The following is a 24,051-nucleotide window of genomic DNA, read 5'->3' on the forward strand; positions in this document are numbered from 1 at the left end:
AACACAAGGACAAGATTTATATTTATATATATTTTATTAAAAACTGTTGCCTGACAGTTTAGAATCATTGTTTATAGGAGACTCTAACTCTGAGTAGAGCGTATGTTTACAAAATGGTCACTGTTAATGTACAAACCGTGAAAGAAAACGCATGCTCGGCTAGTGTTTTCAGACCAGGCTGCGGCAGATTTATCCTCTCGAGCCTAAATCAGATAAATGAGCCAAAGCCAACTCTTTAATTCTTTCCCTAAAATAGTAAGATTTAGGATTCTACAACTGTGGGAATCGACTAATTTGCCGTGATGGGAGTAGTGCAACAAACGGCAATCCAACCGAGAAGGAACAGACCTGAAAAATTACTGTTTTTAAATCTACGAATCCCCAAAGTACCCTGGCTAAGAAAGTGAGTAGTCATGAAATCTGGATCTAAATTTGATCGATGTAAATAACTTCAAACAGAGCACCAACTAATGTATATTATTGCAATTTTATCTCAAAAAATAAGGCAAAAAGCCTGCAAAAACAACCATAATTCAAAATGTCTTCTCGCTTTTAAGCATTTCCTCAGAAATATAGTTCATGCAAACTTTCCACAGTATTTGCTCATAAAAAAAAAACTGTTTTTGTTTCTGTTTTTGTTAAAATGGTCTAAAACAATTTTTTAAAAATAACGGTTTTGATGGAAACATGTTTCCTAACAAACCCTGACTCCCAAAAATAAAAAGAAGAAAAAAAAGTGGCAGCCTGTGCTTTTCAAACAATAAATCAGCCTCTTCCTACTTTATAAATATTAGCTCTTGGCTTTGATATAAAAAAAGGTCAATGTTCCTCTTTCCTATTCATATACACAATATCACCTATTACCTAAACAGGCAAAGATAATATTATAAATTGTATGAAAAATATATCTACATTATTCGTGACATTTCCAGTTTTCTCCAGGACGTTGTTTTAACCCACGACTTACATGTTTTGGTGTTTTAAATCTAAAAAATATAAGAATAAAATCTCTAAACCAGAGAGATCAACCGTAAAAGAGAAGAACATCCAACCTCTGTTTCTTAGTAGAAGCCTTGTTTTCACAGTTAAATTTCACCTTGTTACATCATTCAATCCATGAACAAACATCAGCGATACTTTTGCATCCATGATTTAGTTGAAACATTTTAACCATTTTGGATATTTTATAATGTGTGTGTGTGTTTTTTTTTCTTTTTAGATTTTGTTTGAACAAATAGACACTGTAGTTTTTAACACTACGAGTAAAGAAGCCGACATCAACATGTTTGAATGAAGGTGGGAAATTTTGCATTTTTTTTTTTGATTCACAAAATGTGATTCCTTCATTCGCTTTAATTTAAAAAAAAAAAAAAAAAAATCACTCCCAGACTTCAGACGTTTTAGGATTAACGAGGATTTAAATGGTCCTGACAACTGTTCTGTCTCACTTCCACACACATGCTTCTGGACTTGACCTTTGACCCACAGCTGTGACACACTATTAGCTCTTGACCTCAACCAGCACTGCTGAGCATCAGTCGCTGTTGTAGATAGAAATATGTTAAGAGAGCAGAAAAAAAAAAAGAATCCAGTTCTTTGAGGGGAAAGCAGTCTGGTTTCCACAGACAGTAATGTTAAAGTTAACAGTCTATCCCGGAGTCCTTCCTGAGCTGGTGACCCTTGACCTGAGGTCAGGGGTCGTAAGTTGTCTTATCAACTGGCTCCGGGGCTGTGATACGACTTCACTGCTATAAAAAGGTGATTACTGTTCAAGAATCATGGCCTCTTGGAAGGCCTCGATCCATCTATAGATGAAAATACAAAAAAAGAAAGAAAATTAGGAGAAAACACTTTAAAATGAGCAAAATAACAATGTTTCAGTTTAATTTAAAGGATATGGCTAGCGTTGTTCTATATCATATTACTATTGAGTATTTTTAAAGCCTGATATATCTTATTCCTCTGATCCGTAGACCTCCGTTGTCGTCCAAAAACTATTAAAAACACATCAATGAGCGGCATCGCTGCACTGGGTGACATGTTCCTCCATTATGAAGAGTTTAGTCAGGTTAGTTTGTTTAGAAACGGCTCCAAAGACTAATAACAGCGATCACATTTTCAGTCTCCGGAGAGTAGTTCTGTGTAAGGCAGACGCCACTGAGCATGTGCAGGAACATGGTTCTGTTTACAGCTTTTGCTAGCTTGTTGTGCTACATATCACAATCTCTTGACTTTGTACTACACTGTAAATTTCTCAAAGAACTTCATTACAAAATCAAGAAGAACACAGAACTACTCTCCAGAGACTGAAAACGTGATCGCTGTTATTAGTCTTTGGAGCCGTTTTTAAACAAACTAACCTGACTAAACTCTTCATGTGGCTCTTTGACGTGTTTTAAATAGTTTTTGGACAACAAAGGAGGTCTACAGCACAGAGGAATAAGATACATCAGGCTTTGGATACACATATTACTTGTAACGTAATTTAATTGTTGGTTTGGTTTATTGACAATAAGAAACATGTAAGAAATCGGCAGTCTTATCCTTTACTGTATCGTCAGCCTCTTAAAGTCAGATACCTCTGTGCTGTGGGGATGTCGTCAGCTTTGAAGATGTAAAACAGCGTGTTTTTATGGTACAGCTTGAACTGCAGCTTCTGAGCCGGCCCGTTCTTCTCCTCTCTCAGGAAAAACCCAAGCAACGGTTGACTCTCCAACGCAGCAACATCCTGATGAGAGAAATAATTACTCAACAAAAAAATACAGAAAAGCTACACAGAGTTCAGAAAACAAACAGACAGTATGAGTACCTCGCTGGCAGCGTAGGTGTACAGCACTTTGTTCTTAATGACAAACCAAAGCCTCTTCCACTGCTTCTTGTTGCCTTTTGACCTGTTTAAGTAGCCGCTCATGGAGGAGTTCTCTGTGTTGGCGGACACCTGGGAAAACAGCGAGAGCAAAATGAATCTCCTCACAAAGTTGAATACAATAATAATGTGTTGAAGAAACTGAAGTGTTTTTGTGTTCCTCACCTCTTTTAGTGCAGCAGGAATCTTCTTCTGTTTTCTAGTGAAGGAGAAAGCTCCAGATTTGATGGGAGAAACTGATGTTGAGGCACAACGATCACCTAAAAAAAAAGAAATTCAGTAATAAGAACAAAACCACATGGTTTCACCTCAAGCAATGATCCATATAATGTTAAAAGATAGAGCTGGTGGTATTCTATATTTTTGTTATTGTCAACAAATCGCGTAAAAAGACCAACACCACAAGCTTGCTTTTTATCCATTTTTCAATATTTTCCCATTTCCCCAGCATGTCTGTAACTCTCCACCCCAAACCAACTGGCTCCTACTGCAAATGTGAATCTTTAAAAACAGCTCACAAATGTATTATTTTATTTTTAAAATAGGTCCAGTGATTTCCTAAAACAGCTGGGACTGCAGGTTTTAGCAAACATGACTAAAACAAAAAGAAATAGTGCTTTTTGGGGGGACTATTTTCAAAGGCAGATTGATACACATTTTGTACTCTACTGAGTATTTCTGGCAAAAATCCAAGCCAAATCAGAACATAGATAAATTAAAAATAAGAATACTATTCCTTATTTTGCTGTGTTGGAAAGACAAGACTGCTCCACTTTTAATTTATTTCTTGATCAAATATCTTATTTTCTTCCCCTAAAGAAGTTTTCATAGGAAAACAAAAAATGTGGACATACTTTCTATGATTTTTGGTCAGCTTTGGTATCTTGTATTTGTTATAAAAAATGTGGTTCAATTGACTTTTTGTAAACACATAATTTTGGCTCATTGTATATAACTTAAGTGCTGTTTTTGGACAACAATGGAGGTTTATGGCACTTGGCAATAAGAAAAATACGTAGATCACCACAAAACATCCTTTAATCATATTATCAGTATTTCCAGAATAATTTCACTCACTGTTCTCCTGTAGTTTGGCGAAGCAGTGGTCACACACGCGTGCCGGCTGGTTCTTCAAGTACTCCAGATAGTACTTATTAGCGGAGCATGCCTGACACACCACCTATCAGATTCACATAAAACTTTGATGAGAAAGGGAGTTACTTAGATAACGTTTGTGTAGAAGCGGTTGTAGCGGTGCAGACCTTTCCGCAGGCGCGACAGTGATGCCTCCTCCAGGTGAGGGTGAACTCGCAGGTGCAGATCATGCACATGGTGGCCCTCAGGTCTGGTATCCAGATCGGAGCCTTCGAACCCAACGGGGCGCCGCTGTCGACAACGCCCTCAGCCTGAGGTGATAGAGAGGAAGGGTAAACATGGGTGCAACCACAAAACAGCATATATTAACACCCTCACAGATCTGAGTGTTACCTCCTCCTGACTACGGCTTGATATGAAGGTAATTTTCTTCTTTGTGTAGTCGTCTATGGCCTTGGCGATGGCCTCCAGCCACTCGTCTCTCTCTGTGGCCGAGCTGTAAGTACAAAATACATCAGAACCCTCAGCTACAGCGAACACAACCAGCTCATTATACGATATATTTGACTCAACTGTCGGGCTGTTATGACTGTGAGTGCTGACCTGGCAGACAAGATGAAAGAACGTTCAACACTTTCGATGTTCAGCTCGTTCTGATAGGCCTCCTGGCTGGGTTTACTCACCTGGAAAACACAGAGAAGATAACATTGATTGTGTAACACTGCAAATATACGAGCAACGTTGCTGCAGACTCAGCCTCGACGCATCAATAATTCACTGAAGCCGTGTTTAGCTGGAGATGAACACTAGTAAATTTGTAGGACTGGGTATCAAAAACAGCAGTACATGAACCAGCAAGTAGTTGAGCTGAAGATATAATACATAATGTAATATCTATTATATCAATATTAAAAACACAATTATTAAAACAAAGAACATCTAACTAGAGAATAAAATATGAAAAAAACAGATCTTTTGGCTCCAAAAAGTGATTCAGAATAAGATAAATAAGTGTATATAATACAAAATGAAAAGTCTCTAACCTTCATCCCAGCCAGAGAGAGGACACTGTTGAGTTTATACTGGCCAGACTGGACAGGAGTGGTGTACATGAGAGCATCGTTAAACTGAAGAAACAAAAAAACACAATAAACCTTAAGAGCAAAATACAGCAACATGCAAAGTTAACTTGAAACTGCTTTGAGAGTAAAGACAGGAAAGCAAAACATAATATTTTCCAGACTGGTGCACCAGTTCACTTATTGCTCACCAGGAAGAACATCCGCGGCTGCATGACTTTCCTGGACAGCTTCATTAGAGTTCCCTCCTTCAGAAACACCTGCAAATATGGACGTGTTTGCTTTAAAACGGGCTGCATTTAAAATGAATATATAGAACCCAGAGTCTGATTAATAACTATTCTGACTCTAAAAACGACCAAAACATAAAACAACAGCACAGGAAAAGTTGACAGCGGATACGACGTTTGGGTAATAAAGGGAGTTGAGGCTTGTTATTGTGGGTGATGTCATCAGTCAAACCATGTGAGTCCTATAGGGTTGTAAAAATGATTAAATTTAAAGTCTTGGGGCAGAAGATGTTGTAATATCAGCTAGATTATGATTTTTGATGAATGTAGAATGTTATTAGTAGTTAATTGACCTCTGAACCTTAGCTATTTTTAAATATATTTTATAAGATATTCAAATGTTGCCGGCTATGTGTCTAAAGGAGCCTCTACACTGTGCGATTTTGGGCTGTTTGAGACAAAAGTTGACAATCAAACACAACAAAATTGACAGTGTCAGAAATTCAAGACTAAATTCTCACAACATCACTGCTGCTTTGACCCCCAACAGCAAACAAACCTATCAGGATACGACACGGAATGACACAGAATACAATAAAATATGTTCACGGCGGTTTGCGTGAACATCAGAGCGGCACGGACGGATGGATGATGACGTACCTCTGCTTTCATAGCCTTTATTTCTAATTACATCGTAGCGCTATGATTCACCGCGCATTCATCACACAATCTGACATGCCTCATATTGTACAGTCTGACACGGACTGTGACCAAGATTTTTATCACAGGCATCTTGCACAATGTGACACGCAAGAAACTTACACGATTGTTGTTGTCGCACAGTTGAAAGGCGTCTAAAGGTGTTGTTTTTAAGTGTGGGGAATGTGTTTTTTTCTGCATAAAATAATGAAATTTGAACATGTTTCTATGTCTAATGGCATTTGTGTGGAAATTCTCCCACTGGGAACAGTTTAAAGAGGCTATCAACTTTGGTTTGGGTAAGATTTTACAGAAAATAACTTACTCTGCCTGGCTGAACAATCTCATGGTGACCATTGAGGCTGTACTGAATCTGCATCAGTTTCTGAAAGTTATCCTGCAACACAACACGAGAGAGTTGAGAGGAAACGTGAGGCTACAGTAGATGATAACTTCAAAATATAAAGTTTTAAAAGGAATCATTTCTTACCCCTTGTTTCATGATGTCATTGGCATGGTTGGCCACTTCCTTCACTATGCAGAGGGCAGCTGCAGGGAAAACACAGATGAAACATTACATTTGGCATAAAAGATGATTTTTAAGGCGTATTTATTTGTTTTCTATCTCTGTGTTGTTGTTTTCTGTTGGTGTAATAGTGTCCTTTGTCTAACCTTGTGTGTCTTTATAATCCTCAGAGTCCTCTGGAAGATTCTTCAGATAATCTGTAAAAGAGCAAAGAGGTTTCACATGACTTTGAAGGACGGAAATTTGTTTTGCAAACGCAGGTTTCTGTAAGTGTTTGTCCACTGGGTGTCAGTATAAAATCCTAATGAAACCTAAACAGACAGACCTCAGTTTGTGTTCATGTGCTGCCAATAAAAAAAAAAAAAAAGAGCGCCATAATTCAATAAAACCTTGACCTGAGGTGTGCGGGAGTTGCTACAACAAACCGAAACAGGGAGTGAGTGAGTGTGTGTGTGTGTGTGTGTGTGTGTGTGTGTATGAGTGTGTTTGTACCTGTGAGCAGCAGCTGGTACTGGGGGATTCTCTGCACTGGTTTCAGCAGGTAGTGTTTCAGAGCCAGACTGGCACATCTCGGACTCATCTGAGTCAAAACAAACACAAAGTTGTTTTTCACACACAAGCGCTCCAGATACCAGGATTTTTTTTTTTTGATGGTTGCTACTGATAATAACGACAACAACAACAACAACAACAACAACAATAGCAGTTACTGTAAAGATGTAAAGGCCTGCAGAACGGAATTTAGACGATAACGTTGCATGAGATGTTCTAAATAAAAACCCTGGTGGATAATAGTAGTGCTTATGATGAGTATTTGATGCGATTATTTGATTCATTGCTTTGTAGTTTTCTTTTTTCTTGTCAGTTGATTCTTTAATTGAAAGAGAAATCAGTAGTGAAAATATTTAGTTAGCCTTGATTAACAATAATATAACAATAAGAATATAAAAAATGTAATGACAGTCCAGTTTTCTCGCTTTACCTCAAACTCTCGGACGACGGCGGCGAAGGCGGGGTTTTTCCTGCACTGTTCGTCCAACAGCGCCACGTTGTTGTCAAACTGGCGGATGTAGGTGGAGTACATCTTCAGGTAGGGACCCTTCTGGACAAAGATGTCTGACAGTCTCTGGTGATCGCTCCTGTGACCGGACAGACGGGAACAAAACACCCGTCAGACAGTAAACAAACTCAAAAAGGCAAAAAAAAACAACTTTGTGCTTTTGACTCCAAGTGACAAACAATGATCCAGAAGTGAGTCAGACGGTTAATTAAGCAACGAACTCCAGTTGGGTATTGTGAAAAGGCAAGAAACCAGTCACAGTGACAAATAACAACAATACCTGCAGAGCTGTGTTCATTTATACATACTTTTTGTGACTGTCTAACCCTATTTAGCATTTATTGGCACTATAGAAACATTTAATAAGTAGTTTATAACACTCAATAAGCAGATATAAGTGTTCATTAATGTATTTGTCAACCACCATAACTAGTGTTTAAACACATAATGAATGACAATATATTAAAACATTCCTAGAAGACAAATACTGTACATTAATAAACACTTAAAAATGTCCTTATATCTGCTTACAACTACATTATAGTGTGTTTTAAAGCATTTATTAAATGTTTATATACTGCTTCTTAATGCTAACTCGAGGGACTTGAGTTTTACTGTGCCACAAACCTACAATCTTATTTTCATTTAGGATGTTTTCGTCATTACTCTAATGGCTTATGGTAACGTTTTAATCATCAACTTGACTGCTAAGATCCGGGAACGCAGCTAAAACGAATACAGCAGGGAAGCAACATGAGTAAACAAACCCCCACTGAATTCACAAATCTGTCAACCACTGCTTTGAAATAGAAAACAACAGTATTGTTCTTACTGCGCTGCAGATGTTGAACCACTTATCCTTCACTTTTATATCTTATAAGTGGCGTAATAATATAAAATAGTAACACTGGAGGTTTGTTTATATCATGATAACTGATCATCTGACTGCTAATGCCATAAAGCTGCTGGAAAAACCTCTTATCATAACCAAAAAGAGTGACCAAAACACTGGAAGTAAGCTCTGGTTTTAAGTACACTGATAAAGATGTGTTTATGTGTGTGTGTGTGTGTGTGTGTGTGCGTACCAGTGTGCCACCCGCTCCTCCAGCTCCCTCAGCAGGTCTCTGTTGAGCTGGTAGAGTTGCGGCAGGTAATACAGGATCTGGCTGAGGATCCTCTCGTCCACCACCGGTTTCCCGTTCTGGCGGGTCGCCTTGGCAACAGCATCCCTGAAGTCCTTTAGAGACACGAGAGGATGAATTCTATCATTACTTTCACATTCACACACACAGCTGTATAGGGTGGGGTGACACATGACAAAATACTATATCGCAGCTGAACAGGAACACCTGGTTGTCACCTCGTAAACTTGCCCCCCCCCCCCCCCCCCCCCACCCCCCCCCCCCCCCCACCCCACACTCCACCCTTCCCCCACACCTCTGCACGAAATTCATGACACACACACACACACACACACAGCTGAGTCAGCGGTCTTGACTTTGTCCAGTGTGCCAACACACACATCCACCTGGAAGGAAGCTGGGAGGCCACGTAGGATCCCAGTGTCCCAGTTAACTTGTGCTAACACACACACACACACACACACACACACACACACACACACACACACACACACACACACACACTCGCAGTTCATGTAACATTGACTTTTACGATACAGCAGAGTGTATTCAGCGAGAGCAGACACGTGATGACATAAAACAGTCAGCCAAAAATCATATTTAATATCCCATAATCCCATAAGTATTTTTTATAGATCTAATTTGACGTTTTTTAATCAATTATGTGGCAAATATTTATTTTTCTACATACTTGTTGTCATGTTTTATTTATCTTTACAAGTAAATTGAACAATGTGTGTTTAACTTATATGTTATTTTTAAGAAGTAACACATAAATAACTTGATAATAAATAGAAATAGAAATAAAAAGAGGAAACTAATTGGGTTTAGGAAGAAAAGCGGTTCAGAAATTCAATAATTATATCATGATGAATCACTTCTATCACAGCTCACCTGCACCACTTGTGTTTTGTGAGTGTGTGTGTGTGTGTTTTATGAGCACCAGTTTACACAAAGATCTGCCTAAATTGTCCACTTAAGGTCCAGTCTTAAAACAAATACAAACACATATGGATGTTAGAAATAAATACACCGACTTCAAAAGGGACAGAAACATTTAAGGAAGCACGTCGGCTGGATGACTCGCCACAAGTATGTACACACAGTCACCGACCCACGCACCCACCTGCATGCATACAGCATATACTACACACACACACACACACACACACACACACACACACACACACACACACACACACACAGGGAGAGAGGATTATCTTGGTATGCGTGTGTCTGGAGGTCGTCTCTGTGGCCTGAGGAAGCAGCTGCTGCGCGGCCGGGCCGTCCGCGGATAGAGAAGAATGCGAGCTGACCTCTTTTCTTGGACAGAGCTGTGCGCCTCGCCCTCCCCCGTCGGCCACAGGGCGACGTTTTCTACTAATCCTGCAGCGGGTTTCGCTAAAGCTGCGTCTGAGGCAGCCAGACAGGTGGACCTTCGACCCTCGGTGTGGGTTGTCTGAACCCGCTCACCTGGGATTCCCCTACGGACAGGACGGATCCAGAACAGGATCTGTCCTTGAAGTATTCATAAACAAAAGCACAGCTTCCCTGTCAAATGTTACACCTAACAGACAAGACCTTAAAAAAACCAAAAACACTGATGAAATAGCGAACACTGTCTCCATAAGTCCATTAATTGTTTGTGAACTAGTGAATAATGTTTAACTCTAACCTTGTTCAGTTTATTTTCACGTGTGACAAAGAAAAGCATTAAATCATCACATTTGAACAGTTGAAAACTGCACATTTTTGACATTTTTGCTTAAAAAAAAAATGACAAAAACAATTATCCGATTATCAAAATATTTGCCGGTAAATGTCCCGTCGACCAACTAATCGATTTATTGAATCATTGCAGCGTTTAATCGTTGCAGCTGTAAACTCAAATCAATAAGTTCTGTTAAATACGTTTTATGGATCTCAAAGACAGAACATGTACATAGAGCTGCATCAAGTTCACCATCACTAATATTAAAAGTCACAAGACCGACTGAGTTCTCTTCATGTCAGTGAAAGTTCTTTCCGTCTGTTGTGCAATAAAAAACAAAGCAAAAACAAACAAAAACTACAACATCCAGTCGTCCTTCATTCAAAAACAAACAAGCGTGCGACACAATGACGCTTCAATACGGCATTTAGTGGTATCATAAATTATAATTATCAATGTAAATTATAATAACTCAGCTTTAAACGGACAAACTAAAAAATAACATCTGCAAAAAAATATATTTTCAGAGCAGCAAAGGTCAACTTGTAAACTACTGTTACTCTTTCTGGGCTTTACCCTTTAATTTCCTCATATTGGCAAGAGATTGCTAAAGATATATGGAAAATATTTGTAATAAAAGTTTATTGTAGCTACATTACACCTTTACAAAATCCTGGAAAAACTTATGGCGAAGGTAAAAACCTCTTTAAAAGATTTTAAGCCATCACATGGAAACAGCTGCAGACAAACACCCCAATAAGGGACAACTGGACTCTAACTGTCAATGAAATAAACTATGTGGAGAAATTAATCAATATGTAAAATACTGGAAAAATGGACAATACATACGTCAGTGAAAGCCCACTCCTTTATAGATATATATATTTTATATATATATTTATTTCTGGGCATCTAAACTCATCAGCTCATCCTGCCAGACCAACTCTTAACTCAACACAGACTAATAATCTTTCTTTTTCCTGACTCATGGTCTACAGACAAACACACACACACACGCTCGTCTGCCAGTGTCTTCTATGATGAAACTGATCAAAGCACCGCCTCCCTAGTTGTGGCTGTGTGTTTACCTGCCCACAGGAAAACCAAAAACCCTCCGACGCAGCAACTTTTAAAAGCCTCAGCTGTGGAATAACTGCATTATTCAACTCTGTGCGAGCACTTGAACACAGACAACACAAGCCAAGAGCTCATTAATTCATGTCCATCCCCGGGGAAAAAAAAAAAAAAAAAGCTTTGATCACCATTCAAAACCATCACAGTGTCAGCACCGGTAAAAAACCCCACAATAAAAAAAAAAAAAAAAAAAAGCTGGTTAGACGCTCTTCTTCTCTTGACTGTTAAAACAACATTCATGAAAATGTTCCTTAAATATAAGTAAGTCACTCACTATGTGAAGAAGCTTCAGGACATCCACAAACCTGATAAAAAAAAGCATAAAAACATCAGTTAGACGATCTTAAATGCAGCTAATTTGGGCTTTTTTTATTTTAAGCAACAAAAGGAAGGATTAACACGTGTTCCTGGTTCATTATTAAACCACTCACACTTTCTCAGAGCTCATGATCTCCTGGGCGATGTGCACCACCTTCTTCCTCTTCATCTCATCCTCTTGCTGAAAGAGAAAGAAAACACAGTCAGAGAGATGATGCTAACAGAGAGAGAGGGAGAGAGAGAAAAAAAAAAAAACAAACTTTTTGTTTCTGTTCACTCACAGGCTCACTGCAAATCACCATGATCACCGGATCCCTGCTTCAATGTGGGAAACCATCGGGACTGAACTGTTCAGTCTCCCAAACAACAGCTCTATCAGAAAGTAGAGCAGCAACTTTTCCCTTCTCTCTCTCCCCCCTCTCTTCCCCCTCTTTCTCCTCTCCCTGTCTCTTTCTGATGGTGTGTGTTGTGGAATGGTAATGGGGCGGTCTCTCTCGCCCCGACTTAATTTGGACAGCGGCCTTGGCCCCCCCCCCTTCTCGACCGAAATGTCCTACTGGTCCTATCGGAGCCTGTGTTTGTGATACCCTGGAGCTTTGAGGGGCGTCGGGCACAGGTGCTGACAGTATCATGGAGAGGGTCACGCAGGACGAAGGGAGAGGAGGGGAAAAAAAACTCTTTGAGTCATTAAGAGAGCTATTCCTGAATGTGTAACCCTCCTGTGTTTGCTCACCATCCCCCCCTTTCAACACACACACACACCCACTTCTGACAGACTACACACTCATTTGGCAGCATGCGTGCATACAATCTCCCTGCGGTTACAGTCACCGGCGGTTATACATGACGTGTCTGTTGTATTCTGTAAATGATTTACCACTTTTATGCGTCGGCATCATGAGTATTTTTCTCTGTAAAACCAGATCTAGTAATCTGCTTACTTAGTAACATTTTCCACTCATCTTGTGGGTTTGGACTTCCCAACGAGCTGTAAGATAAATCTGAGGGAGTCACAAGATTAGAGCTGCAACAATCAGCCATTTTTTTAAGAAAATATGCTAAATATTTGCTGTTCTTAACATCTCAAATGTGATTTATTTTGTCATATATGGGGTTAAATTGAGCATCTTTAGGTTTTGGACTGTTTGTCGGACAAAACAAGACACGTAAAGACATGCAGCTATCATTTTTACACTATTTTCTGATTTTTATAGACCACACTTAATCGCAGATGAATTGATGATGATAATAATCGTTAGTTGCAGCCCTACGCAAGATGATTAACAAGATAGGAGGTGGATTAAATAAAATCTAGATGGTGCATCGATTAGCCATTTTTTAAGCAAAAATTCCAAACATTTGCTGTTTTTAACATCTTGAATGTGATGATTTCATGATGTATTTTGTCATATATGGTATTAAATTGAGCATCTTTGGGTTTCGGACTGTTTGTCAGAGTCTAGGAAACTGCAACTATCATTTTTTCTTGAGAAAATCAGATTAATTGATCATGAAAATAATCGTCAGACGCAGCCCTGCGCAAGATGATTAACAAGATAGTGTTATAATAAGTCATCTCTGCTGGTGTAAACTACAGGTGTGATGCTACAGAATATACATTTATTTGTATTGGCCTAAGTAAGGAAAGAAATGATCAACTACTAAGTTTCTGTTTCAATTTGATTCAACCCCCATCGGTTTATTACTTCATACTCAGCCACCATATCAGTTAATAACGGCTGAATTACCTGTCTGTCTACCACGTCCAGGTTCTCCTTGCTGGAAGTGGAGCTGTTGTCCTCTTCGTCTGAGCTGTGGATCTCCTCCTCCTCAGAGTGGACGTGCTGCCTGAGCCAGCCGCTGCTCACCGAAACCCCGACACCACAACAACACGACAAGACAGAAACATGGTGACAGTCAGAAGAAGATTCAACTTAAGCTTTTGATTTAGAAGGGATGTTTAAATATGTGGGAGGGCTGGAGAGGAGTTAGTGTCTGTGTGTGTCCAGACAAACACTCCTTAGATAAATAAAGATTAAGTAGGTTTTGTGCAACGGATTCAATACACAATAATCTTTACTCACAATAGCATGAGTCAGTAACTCCAGGAGATTTTACAAAGGAAAATATCGGCTACCCTTTCATATCTCTGATAAAAAGGGGTAATTCCAACATTTTCATTTAGGAAGTTATGCTAGCTATGTGTCACGTGGCATAAGAAAAGAAAAAAAGACAAGACAAGACGATTCAATGCAGTAGGAGAAAATGTTGAAAGATACAAAACCACCGCATCCACAAAAGATAAAACAATCACAAACAGCGGAGGCGTGACAGATGGAGTGTTTGGGTGCAGAGAGTTTAGTGGAAAACTATGGAACAGAACAATGGAAACAAAAATGAAACAAACATTTGTGCCACAAATTGAGTAGCGAAAGAAAAAGAAAAAAGACCAAAATGACCCCGAAAAAACAAATTAAGGCAGGAAAATAACGTAAGTAGACGTAAGTGTTTTCAAATGATGTGTGGAGATGCGACAGTTAGTCGATTAATCAATTTAATCGCTGACTATTTTGAGAATCGTTTAATCTGTTTGAGTCATTTTTTAAGAAAATAATTTTAAAGTTCTCTCGTTCCAGCCTCTCAAATGTGAATATTTTCTGGTTTATTGACTCTTCTGTGACAATAAACTGAATATTTTTGGGTTATGGACAAAAAAAGACATGTGAGGACGTCGCTTTGGGAAACAGTGATGGACATGTTTTATCCTTTTTTTTTGACACTTTATGGACCAAACAACTAATTGATTCATTGAGAAAACAATCAATAGATTCATTGATAGAGAAAATAATCATTAGTTGCAGCCCTAACAATGTGTGCTACCTGTTATTATCGCTATTATCTCATTATTATTATCCAGTATTGACATTTACTGACTTTTGGTGGGATTAAATTGAGGAAGATATGATCATATTGTGTTTTACATGTGTGAAGAATTTTGTTTGATGAAATGCTAAACTGTTTACTGCATTAAACCTAAAGTTTATTAACTTATATGTAAAAATTTGAAGTTTTCTGAACAGCAGTACAATTCAGTTGAGTGCAGGTTATGTGAGAAGAACAAAAAATGAAGATGGGAGTTTGCCAAGCACAAAAAAACTCTTGATAATGACTTTAACCTTTTATTTCAAAGTTGAAGAACAAGCTTAATCAGACTCACTTAACAAGTTAGAGACGGAGCTTATTGTTTTTAATTTTTCATACACATATCAATATCAGAAAAAACTATAAATCCTATTAATGTTGCCATATCAGCTACTTAATATCATATCATGTTTTACGTAGGCCGACAGCATACCCACTACACTCTACTTCAGTGAACATTTTCAGCTAATTTTACCTTTAGAGCTTTAAAACCTGTATTTCTGCATGCTGAGTTCCCCGCTGCGTCTCTATCAGCCCTGCTACCGCTGGCAGCAAGACAACATGCTGGCTGGGCGCGACCCATAAACAAGTGCCGTCTGCCAGGTTGGTACAAGCAGCAACATGTGTTTGTGTGTCGCTAATGTTTTGATCTGCCTCTCATCATCTTTCCTCTCGAATTTAGCTGTTGGATTTGAAAAGAGCGGCGAAGTGGGACAGTGCAGAAAACGAGGAAATAATGTGTTTTTGATTTTGTCTCTTCCTCTCTGTCATCAACACGACTGTGCATGGCGGCCTGCGGAGCTTGTAGATGTTGTAACCTTGGCGAGGCGGATGATAGCTAAGAATAAGATTAGATTAGACACACATTTCCTTTCACTCTCATCAGCAATTGCCCACTTTCTCAACTTCCTTGTTTTTCTTACATGTCCCTTGACAGTTTCTTTTTACCTAAAACTCAATACACTCACTCTTCCTTCCTTCTTCCTCAAAGTCTTTCGCCCCTACGCTCCTTTCTCTCTATAGTCGAGCATTCCAACACACTGGGTCAGGCACAGAGCGCCACTTGTTTACAGCCCGGGACGCTACTTACATAAACTTAACAGGCTCAGATGCCTGGGAAACACTACAGATTCACTCGCTCCCTCTTTCTCTCTCTCTCTCTCTCTCTCTAACACACAAACACCCCTCTAACCACTTTGCATACCAGACAGAATTAAGAAGCAGGCTACGTCTTAAATTGTTTTTAACGGCACATTTCACACCGCTGTAACCTCAACGCCACGTAACGTGGCCTTGACCTCATCACTTGTAGTGCCTCGGTCTGAGAAGAGGAAATAGGAACCGTGCCATCTATCATGGGAACAGCTCCTGAGTCTGGGCCGACTGTCAAGAGCAGAGTGACTCCGTGGAATCTTAATAGCATGAATGCCACTAGATGACCCTTACACTTAAAACTAACACTGAAGTTATGACAACTGACAACAATTCTCATAATCAGCTGTTTGAGTCATTTATCAAGCTTCTCAAAGCTGCACGGAACAATATTTTTCTAAATTAACAATGGATCAAATGACCACTGGCATTGTGAACGTGGTGACAACCCTGCAGAAAATGATCCCATGACTCAGTTTTCCAGCTCTACTAAGCGTTTTGGTGCCTTTCAGCTGGTTGTTCTGGTTTTACGGCCCACAATAGCACTGTTTTAGTTCTCTCTCAGTGTTCTCACTGTACCATTTTCACTGAAGAAAGCACAAAAATGACCACCATACACTACCAGCAACTAGCTGGTGAATGTAGCGGAGCCTTTAGCTGTTAAACACATGGATATTTCTATTTATCAAGCAACATGCACCACGTTCCAGCTTCTTAAAGCTGCACTGAACAATATATTTATATTAACAATGAATTTATTTTTAAAATGGCCATGTGTAATGTGAACAGAATCGTGATAGTGACAAAGCCACAGAAATGTCTCACATGACTCCTCATGTTTTCCTCAGTTTTGCTAAGTGCTTTAGCATCTTAAAGCTCGTTTTGGTTTTACAGTGCGTAATATTACTGTTTTAGTTCAGTTTCAGGCTTCAATACCTGCAGCAGAGAGCTGTTTTCAGCGAAAAAAACACTAAAACTAACTTTACATTACCTGCTCAGCACCAAACAGCAGACAGACAAAGTTAGCGACTAGCTAGAGCCCGATATTTTCCTTCCTAAAGCGAAAAGTAGATTGAATATTGGACTTACATTTGTCAAGTGGCCAGAAACAGAAACATGACTCAAAATGAATTATAATGCTGCTTCATATTTGTAAATAGGCAACTGTTTCCTAACATGTTAGCTGTAACAACTTTATAAAGGTGATAATATGTCAAATGTTGTATTTAAAATCTTATTTTGCTGCTAATGAAACTACTTGTTTGTTGCAGCCCCGTTCAAAACCACCTATAATCATCTTCACTAAATCCATGATTCTAGTTTGACTTGCTTCGTAATAGCTGAAAAAAATATTAATAAAGTCAAATGAAATTTCGTGACCAGCTGGCCAACAAACAAATGAATAGATTTTGGTTGTAATTTGGATTTGTTAGAAACCACTTCATCGCTGGAGGTTTTGTAGTTATTTCATGTCCCATATCTTTTATATGATGATATTATTTATTTATGTATTGATGTTCTATTCAATGTCCTCTTTTTAGTTTCCATCTCTTCCTTAAATACTGTATCTCAATGAGTTTGTTTTAATAGTGTCTTTCATGTGTAGCCCTCTGCAAACGTTTGTTGCTCTTCCTTAAGTACTGTATAAAAAGATTATTTGTTCATTCACAGGGATGAGTACAAAAGTACAGTAAGCTCTCACAAAGAAGAAGAGGAGGAGAAGTGATGAGGTTGAGACGAGGCTAAACGCAGTGCGAGGGCAGGCAGCTGAGGAGGAGGAGGAGGAGGCTGGTGGTTGCTGGAGGTTTATTTTCCCTGTTCTAAAGAGCTGTGTGGCGTTTCTGCGATTCTCAGACATTTCCTGCCCTGGCCACTGAAAATAACCCACAGGAAAACAGGCTGACCTGCTGCACATCAATGCTCTATTCAAATTCAGTGCCACTGGCTCAAAGGCTGACTTTCACACTCTTGTAAACACAAACCACTAATGTCACCTGTGCAACCTGCTGCACACAACGGCTTGCCGCAATGTAGCTAGGGGTCGCCTGCAATTACACGGTGATAACGGAGGTTAAGTGTCATACGGCAGATCTGGACGTCGGCCTACATCACACACACACAAACACAGTCATGCCATTGTTCTTAGTATAAAAATCTCTTTTCTTCATCTGTTGATAATGTTAAACACACATGTTTCTGTTTGTTACAGTGTTATTAATCTTTCTGACTCAAACGATTGGGAAACAACATTTTGCGGCCGTAACATCTACAGGATTAGTGTTGAAACGATTAGTCAGTTAGTTGATTGTTAAATGAATAAATAAATATGAGGATTTGTTGGTTTTATCTGTTTTACAGAGTCCTGAATTGAATAGCTTTAAACTTTGGACTGCTGGTCAAACAAAACAAGCAATTTCATAGACTAAACAATTGATAAATCATTAAAATAATTGACCAATGGGGTGCCCTGGTAGCCTAGGGGATATGGCTCCTATCATTTCCTGTCATCTTTCTACTTTAATCCCTCTAATGATGCATAAAATGCCAGGAAAACACTAACAAAACCGACTATTAACCAATAATAAAAGTAATCATTAGTTACAAGCTGAAACAAGAGGTTTCCAAAGTTTTGAATATGAGTAAAATACCGTACCTCTCGTACTCGTCGTCCTGGCATCTTTGATAAGGATCCTGCACTTCATAGATGTCTGAATCGTCTCCATCGGGATCAGACTGCCAGCCCAGCCTCGCGCTGTGAAAAGGCAGGTTCATATACTCGGGAATCTCCTCGTATAGAGGAACATTCTCATACTCCACTGATTCCCGTCCACCTCCTCCGCTAAAGTCAGCCTCCCCTATGCAGCTATTGGGCCGCTCCAGGCTTTTCTCCCCTCGGTTAGAGTCCACGCTGGTGCAGTCCAGGGACTGCCCTCCCTTGGCCAGCAGCTTTGGCAGCATCTTGACAGACAGCCGGAGCTCCAGCAGCTTCCGGAAAGAAAGGCTCCTCTTTTGAGAGTCGGCCCGGGTTGCCAGGTCAGCTGCAGAGAAAGACTGCGCCCTCTGCTTGCCCCCCAGCGTCGGGGCTCGGCTCTTCGGAGGCACGCTGCTCCTGGTGGGCATCTGCCGGCTGAAGAAGGTCACGCAGGGTCGGGTAAAACGCCATGCTGTTTTCTCCTGAGGAGGCGCGGGCAGCTCTCTCATGGGGGTGTTAGCATGTGGAGGGGCAGGTGGGCAAATGGAGGGTGGAGGAGGCGCCGGCAGGCTGTGTCTCTGAGGTTTTCTGGGCGGCGCCCTCAGCGACTGCTGGTCCTCGGCAGAAAGGGCCTTCCTGGCGTTGACCAGAGGCGGGTGGCAGCCGAGTTTGATCTGCTTGGGGAGGCTGTGAGTGATCGGGTACCGCTCAAAGTCGCCGTACCCGTCCTCTTCGTCCTCCTCCGCCCGATGCTCCTCACCCTCTTTGCTGCAGCACATCGACTCGGGTTGTGAAAGCAGGTCTAAGGAGTGGGAGGTGTTTTTGTTTAATGGAGGGAACATGTGGAATGATCTGTGGAGGCGAGGCGAGAGGGAGGTCTGTCGAGGAGGGGGGACGGGGGCGCTGGGCTCATCGTCTCCCCGACATGAGTCTTTTCGGGGTGAAGGGGTGTCCTGTTGGAGCTCCTCGCCCTCTGAACAGAGAGACAGGCCAGCAAGACTCCCCTCAAGCCCCCGTTTTTGTTCCTCCGCCAACTGATCCTGGACGCCGCCCTCCACGCCATCCTGCCTCACCAGGGCCGGCTTCTTAAGTTTACGCGGGTGAGGGACCGGGAGAGGCTTACTGGGGGGAGCAGGAACCTGCAGATCTGGGTGTAAACTGGTAGGAGACGCCTCAACGCTTTCAACCTGAAGATTTTCTGCGGAAGGAGCTGCAAACTCATGAAGAGGGACACTTGAGGAGACAATGATGCTGCCTGCAACATCACAGGCCCACGTAGAGTCTTGTAAATCTGTGTTTGGGGCCTCAGTCTGATCAGCTTTTGCATCATCAGGCTCAGCAACAGAACGTCTTTCCTGATGTTTGACAGTCTCCGACACTTTCCCCTTCTGCTCCTCAGTCCTCTGCGCGTCTTTGCTCACCGATCTCCTGTCCAAGTGTCTCTGTCTTTGGGGTTTATCCCTGGGTTTTTTACTTATCCCTCCGCCTTCGCTCTTCTCTACAGACACTCCCTTCTCCCGGTTTTCCGATTTCTCTGCAAATTCTTCCGTAGAAATCCCATTCTGCAACAGGTCTTTGTACAAATCGCTCCCAATCTCTGTTACATTTCCGTTTTCCAGACGCTGGCACTGGGAACATTCCTGAAGCCCACATGAGCAGGTGGGAATGATGTAGACTGATTCACGTTTGTTAGTCTCTGATAAAATCCCATTTTTGGAATTGAGAAGGGAGAGGCTATCATCTAAAGCCTCCTCCTGGTCCTGGGAGAGGATGAAGGCTCCGCTGGGTTTGGGTGGTGGAGGTGAGACAGGGGGAGAAGAGGCTGAAGATTTGGGGATGCATGGTTTAGGGGCAACAGCCGGTTTTGCCCTCTTGAGGGTAGCAGGAGAAGGTTGGGAGATGACGGAGGTCTGGGAGAGCAGACCCGGTTTGGGGGCGATGGGCGGGGGAGAGGGTTTGGTGGTACCAGGGAGTTTAGGTTTGGGAGCTAATGGAGGCTTCTTCACACCTGCACGTAGAGAAGGAGGGAGGAGATTTACTGAAAAGTCAAAAATTGTTTATACACCCTTCCTCTCACATGAATCATGCAGCACTAGCACAGCACGTAACAGCATCCTCCCCTCCTCCTCTAATATAAGCATAGACAGCTGCAAGCTGTGGTAAAGGTTCGGGTCGAAAGGTCACTCTCAGGGTCAAGAGGGGAGGAACGTGGGGTTGGATTTAAGTGTGAACAACTTCAGGGATCCGAATTAGGATGCAAATCTTTGACAATAAATGATACTAAAATTAAACTAAAATATAAATAAATACACTAAACTAAAAAATAAATACATTGTTCTGTATTATTTCCTGCTTCTTTGCTTCCTTTTATGAATCATTTAGCTAATAAATGAGTACTGCCTGAGCTTACATCACACTTGTTGCAGCACACACAAAGAAAAACTGGATTATTCAATAAAAATTACAACTGAATTGATGCACTCCTCCCTTTTCTTGGAGGAGTTTGGCATGTCTCAACTTCTTGTCTACAGCTTTTTACACTACAGTAAGCTAAAAAGCAATAAATCTAATAGATTTTTTTTTTCTTCCTGCAGTTCCCTCCTACTGGCAGCATTTTTCTGTATTTTCTCTCTTTCTCTGCTCTCATAGGTTACTGCTAAACCTCACACCTTATTGGTAGATTTATACATATACACAAACTGATTTATGACAGTTTGTGTTCTTGCTCTTTAATTTTTTTCCTTAAAAAAATGACTGAAAATGATTAATCAGTTATCACGATTTATTCAATAGTTCACAACTAATTGATTAATTGTTGCAGCTCTAAATGATGTCTGAATCCCTTTGCGATTCACCTTGTTAAATAAAGGTTAAACAAAAAAAACTACACACGCACACACACACACACACACACACACATACATACTTATAAAAAGCTGTGAATTGAGATTGTAGGCCATATTTTCCGCTCTACTGGCTGAAACTCTCGGCTGGGCGACACCACGAGAAGCGGAGTCATCGAGCGGATGTTTCCGAAAAGGCCAACGACCAAAAAACCGCTTCACCTCCCCCCACCTCCCCCCGATACACGCTGCCGCTGTCCTGTGCAGCTAAACCCAAACTCAGTTCAAATATAACTAAACTTAACGAACCTCTGCTTATAACAACTGTTACACGCAATAGGAAACAATTAAAACATTATTTAAGGCACGATTAAAAACCACTTTTTAATTCGGCAAACACTTTATAGAGTTCAATATTAAAAAGTTGGTACATCCCATCATTTACAAATACTTCTTCCAAGCGGTTGGCAGCAATGAGAGCCAATACTAAAGCTTTTAACTGTTGTTTGCTTACTAGATGTAGCTGCAACTTATTTATTTTATAAGCCGAATTGACCAAAATATGCTAAAGATACCATCAATTATCCTGTCAGGTTTTATACGCCAAACAATAAACAAATGAGCATAAATTTCCAGATGTTTGAACGGAGTTTGGCCCTGATGCTTTCTCTAGAAAAAGCCAACGCCAGGTAAAGCTGAGCTAAAGCCGCTCATGTCGTGAGGAGGGGGAGAAAAACAACCAGAAAAACTGCGAACATGACCAGTTTAGTGCACCGGATTCACTCAGATAAAAGTTTAACCACTGTTTTACATGATGAGTTAACATTGCAGCTTATTATGCAGTTTGTCTTGCTGCATCAACAGCAGGACAGATGTTTTAAGACAAAGGATTTAACCCCCTCCAGCTGCAACTGTGGCTGTTATAACAAAAACGGAAAAGGGGGATTTTTTTTGGATTGTGAGTTATGATTGCGTTTTTAGAAAGCACTAAAAACTGAGGTTTATTCTCTTTTATATATCTTTTTGAAAGCTGTTATTAAGAAAAACTGTAATTAACTGTGGCTGTGTAAAAATAGAGTGGATGCTAACGTCCGTTACAACGTTCAAATTGGGAGAGTTTTTCTTTTTTTATCTTCTAGAAACAAAGTATTAGAAGTAGTAAACACGTATATTTTGTTAACTAATATAGGCGCTTGCAGAGTAGGATTTTTGCTAAGTAAAGTTAGCTCCCCCACGAAACAAACCTGTGCTCATGACTCCCGACTTGCTCCTTTCTCCATTTACTTTCAATGGAATTGCGAGAAAATCTGCGTTTTTTCCTCCCTCGACACCATTGTCAGTTGGAAATCCGCCTCAGGGAGAAAACATGCAGATCCATCGCTGTTTTGTTCCTTATCTCGCCAGAGCATCCACGGATAAAGACTTCATGCCTGTTGCTTTTCCCATTTTTCCCAAAGTTTTTTGGCCACGGGTGATTTTTCCCAACAGCGTCAAGTCGGATACAAAAAAGCGACACACTTCCTGTACGACCTTTAAAAAAAACCTCTTGCTGGCAGAAGTATTCAGAGCCTTTACTCCAGTAAAAGTACCAATAAATCACTGTAAAAATACTCCATTACAAGTAAAAGTCCTGTAAATCCTACTTATGTAAAAGTACATAAGTATTAGCGGTAAAATGTAGTTAAAGTATTGCAGTAAAAGTAGTGGTTTGGTCCCTCTGAGTGATATATTATTATATATGACATCATTAGATTATTAATACTGAAACATCCGTGTGTAAGCAGCATGTTACTGTTGTAGCTGCTGGAGGTGGAGCTAGTTTGAACTACTTTATATACAGTTAGCTAGTTTAGTCCAGTGGTTCCCAACCTAGGGGTTGGGCCCCTCCAAAGGGTCACCAGATAAATCTGAGGGGTCGTGAGAGGAAAGAAGAAAAAACAAAGTTCTGATACACAAATCTGTTTTCAGTTTTTGGACTTTTTCTCTAATCTTGGATCATTTAGAGGGAAAAATCACTCTTTGGTGGAGCTGTTAACAACTCATAGACATCTGAAATGTGACCCTGACTACACACTGCTTTTTGTAAGACATCAAAAGCCAAAAAGGTTGGAAACCACTGATTTCATCTTTAACAATGTGTTGTATTTTAAAAGCTTGTTATATTATCCACTGTGTCAAATCTTCATCTGAAAAGTAACTAAAGCTGTCAAATAAATGTAGCGGAGTAGAAAGTACAGTATTTCCCTCTGAAATGTAGTGGGGTGGAAGTATAAAGTAGCATCAAATGGAAATACTCAAGTAAAATACAAGTACCTCAAAATTACTTAAGTAAATTAGTACATTTTAAACAATAAAACTAAACTGAAATGAGCAAAACCACTCTGGAAACTAACTGAAACAAAATGAATTGAAAAAAAATTAAAATAAAAATTAAAACTAATGAAAAATACAAAACTATAAGCACAGAAGTGAGCATGAAAATGTGTTTAAATGCATATATTGATGATGTTTGTGTACTGTTCTGCATGTTGAATGTGCATTAAGTGATAACATCAGATTTTTCAGTGTTTTACCTTTAATTT

General features: G+C 40.2%; 1 protein-coding gene across 1 annotated transcript; it reads right to left on the minus strand.

Moving 5' to 3' along the window:
• Positions 1–15: 15 nt before the first annotated feature.
• LOC122975079 (FYVE, RhoGEF and PH domain-containing protein 6-like) lies at positions 16–22,994 on the minus strand. Its single transcript, XM_044343273.1, has 21 exons — positions 22,714–22,994; positions 18,588–20,634; positions 13,609–13,720; positions 11,974–12,041; positions 11,817–11,847; positions 8,641–8,792; positions 7,478–7,634; positions 6,988–7,075; positions 6,642–6,692; positions 6,460–6,518; positions 6,295–6,366; positions 5,232–5,300; positions 5,005–5,088; positions 4,565–4,644; positions 4,355–4,457; positions 4,129–4,272; positions 3,944–4,046; positions 3,032–3,126; positions 2,810–2,938; positions 2,580–2,728; positions 16–1,805 (listed from the first exon to the last, which is right to left on the minus strand). Exons 1-21 carry the CDS (start codon positions 22,721–22,723, stop codon positions 1,763–1,765), a joined length of 3,846 nt encoding a protein of 1,281 aa, XP_044199208.1. The 5' UTR covers positions 22,724–22,994; the 3' UTR covers positions 16–1,762.
• Positions 22,995–24,051: the final 1,057 nt, after the last annotated feature.

This window comes from Thunnus albacares, chromosome 23 (genome assembly GCF_914725855.1).
Source record: "Thunnus albacares chromosome 23, fThuAlb1.1, whole genome shotgun sequence".
Lineage (NCBI taxonomy): Eukaryota > Metazoa > Chordata > Actinopteri > Scombriformes > Scombridae > Thunnus > Thunnus albacares.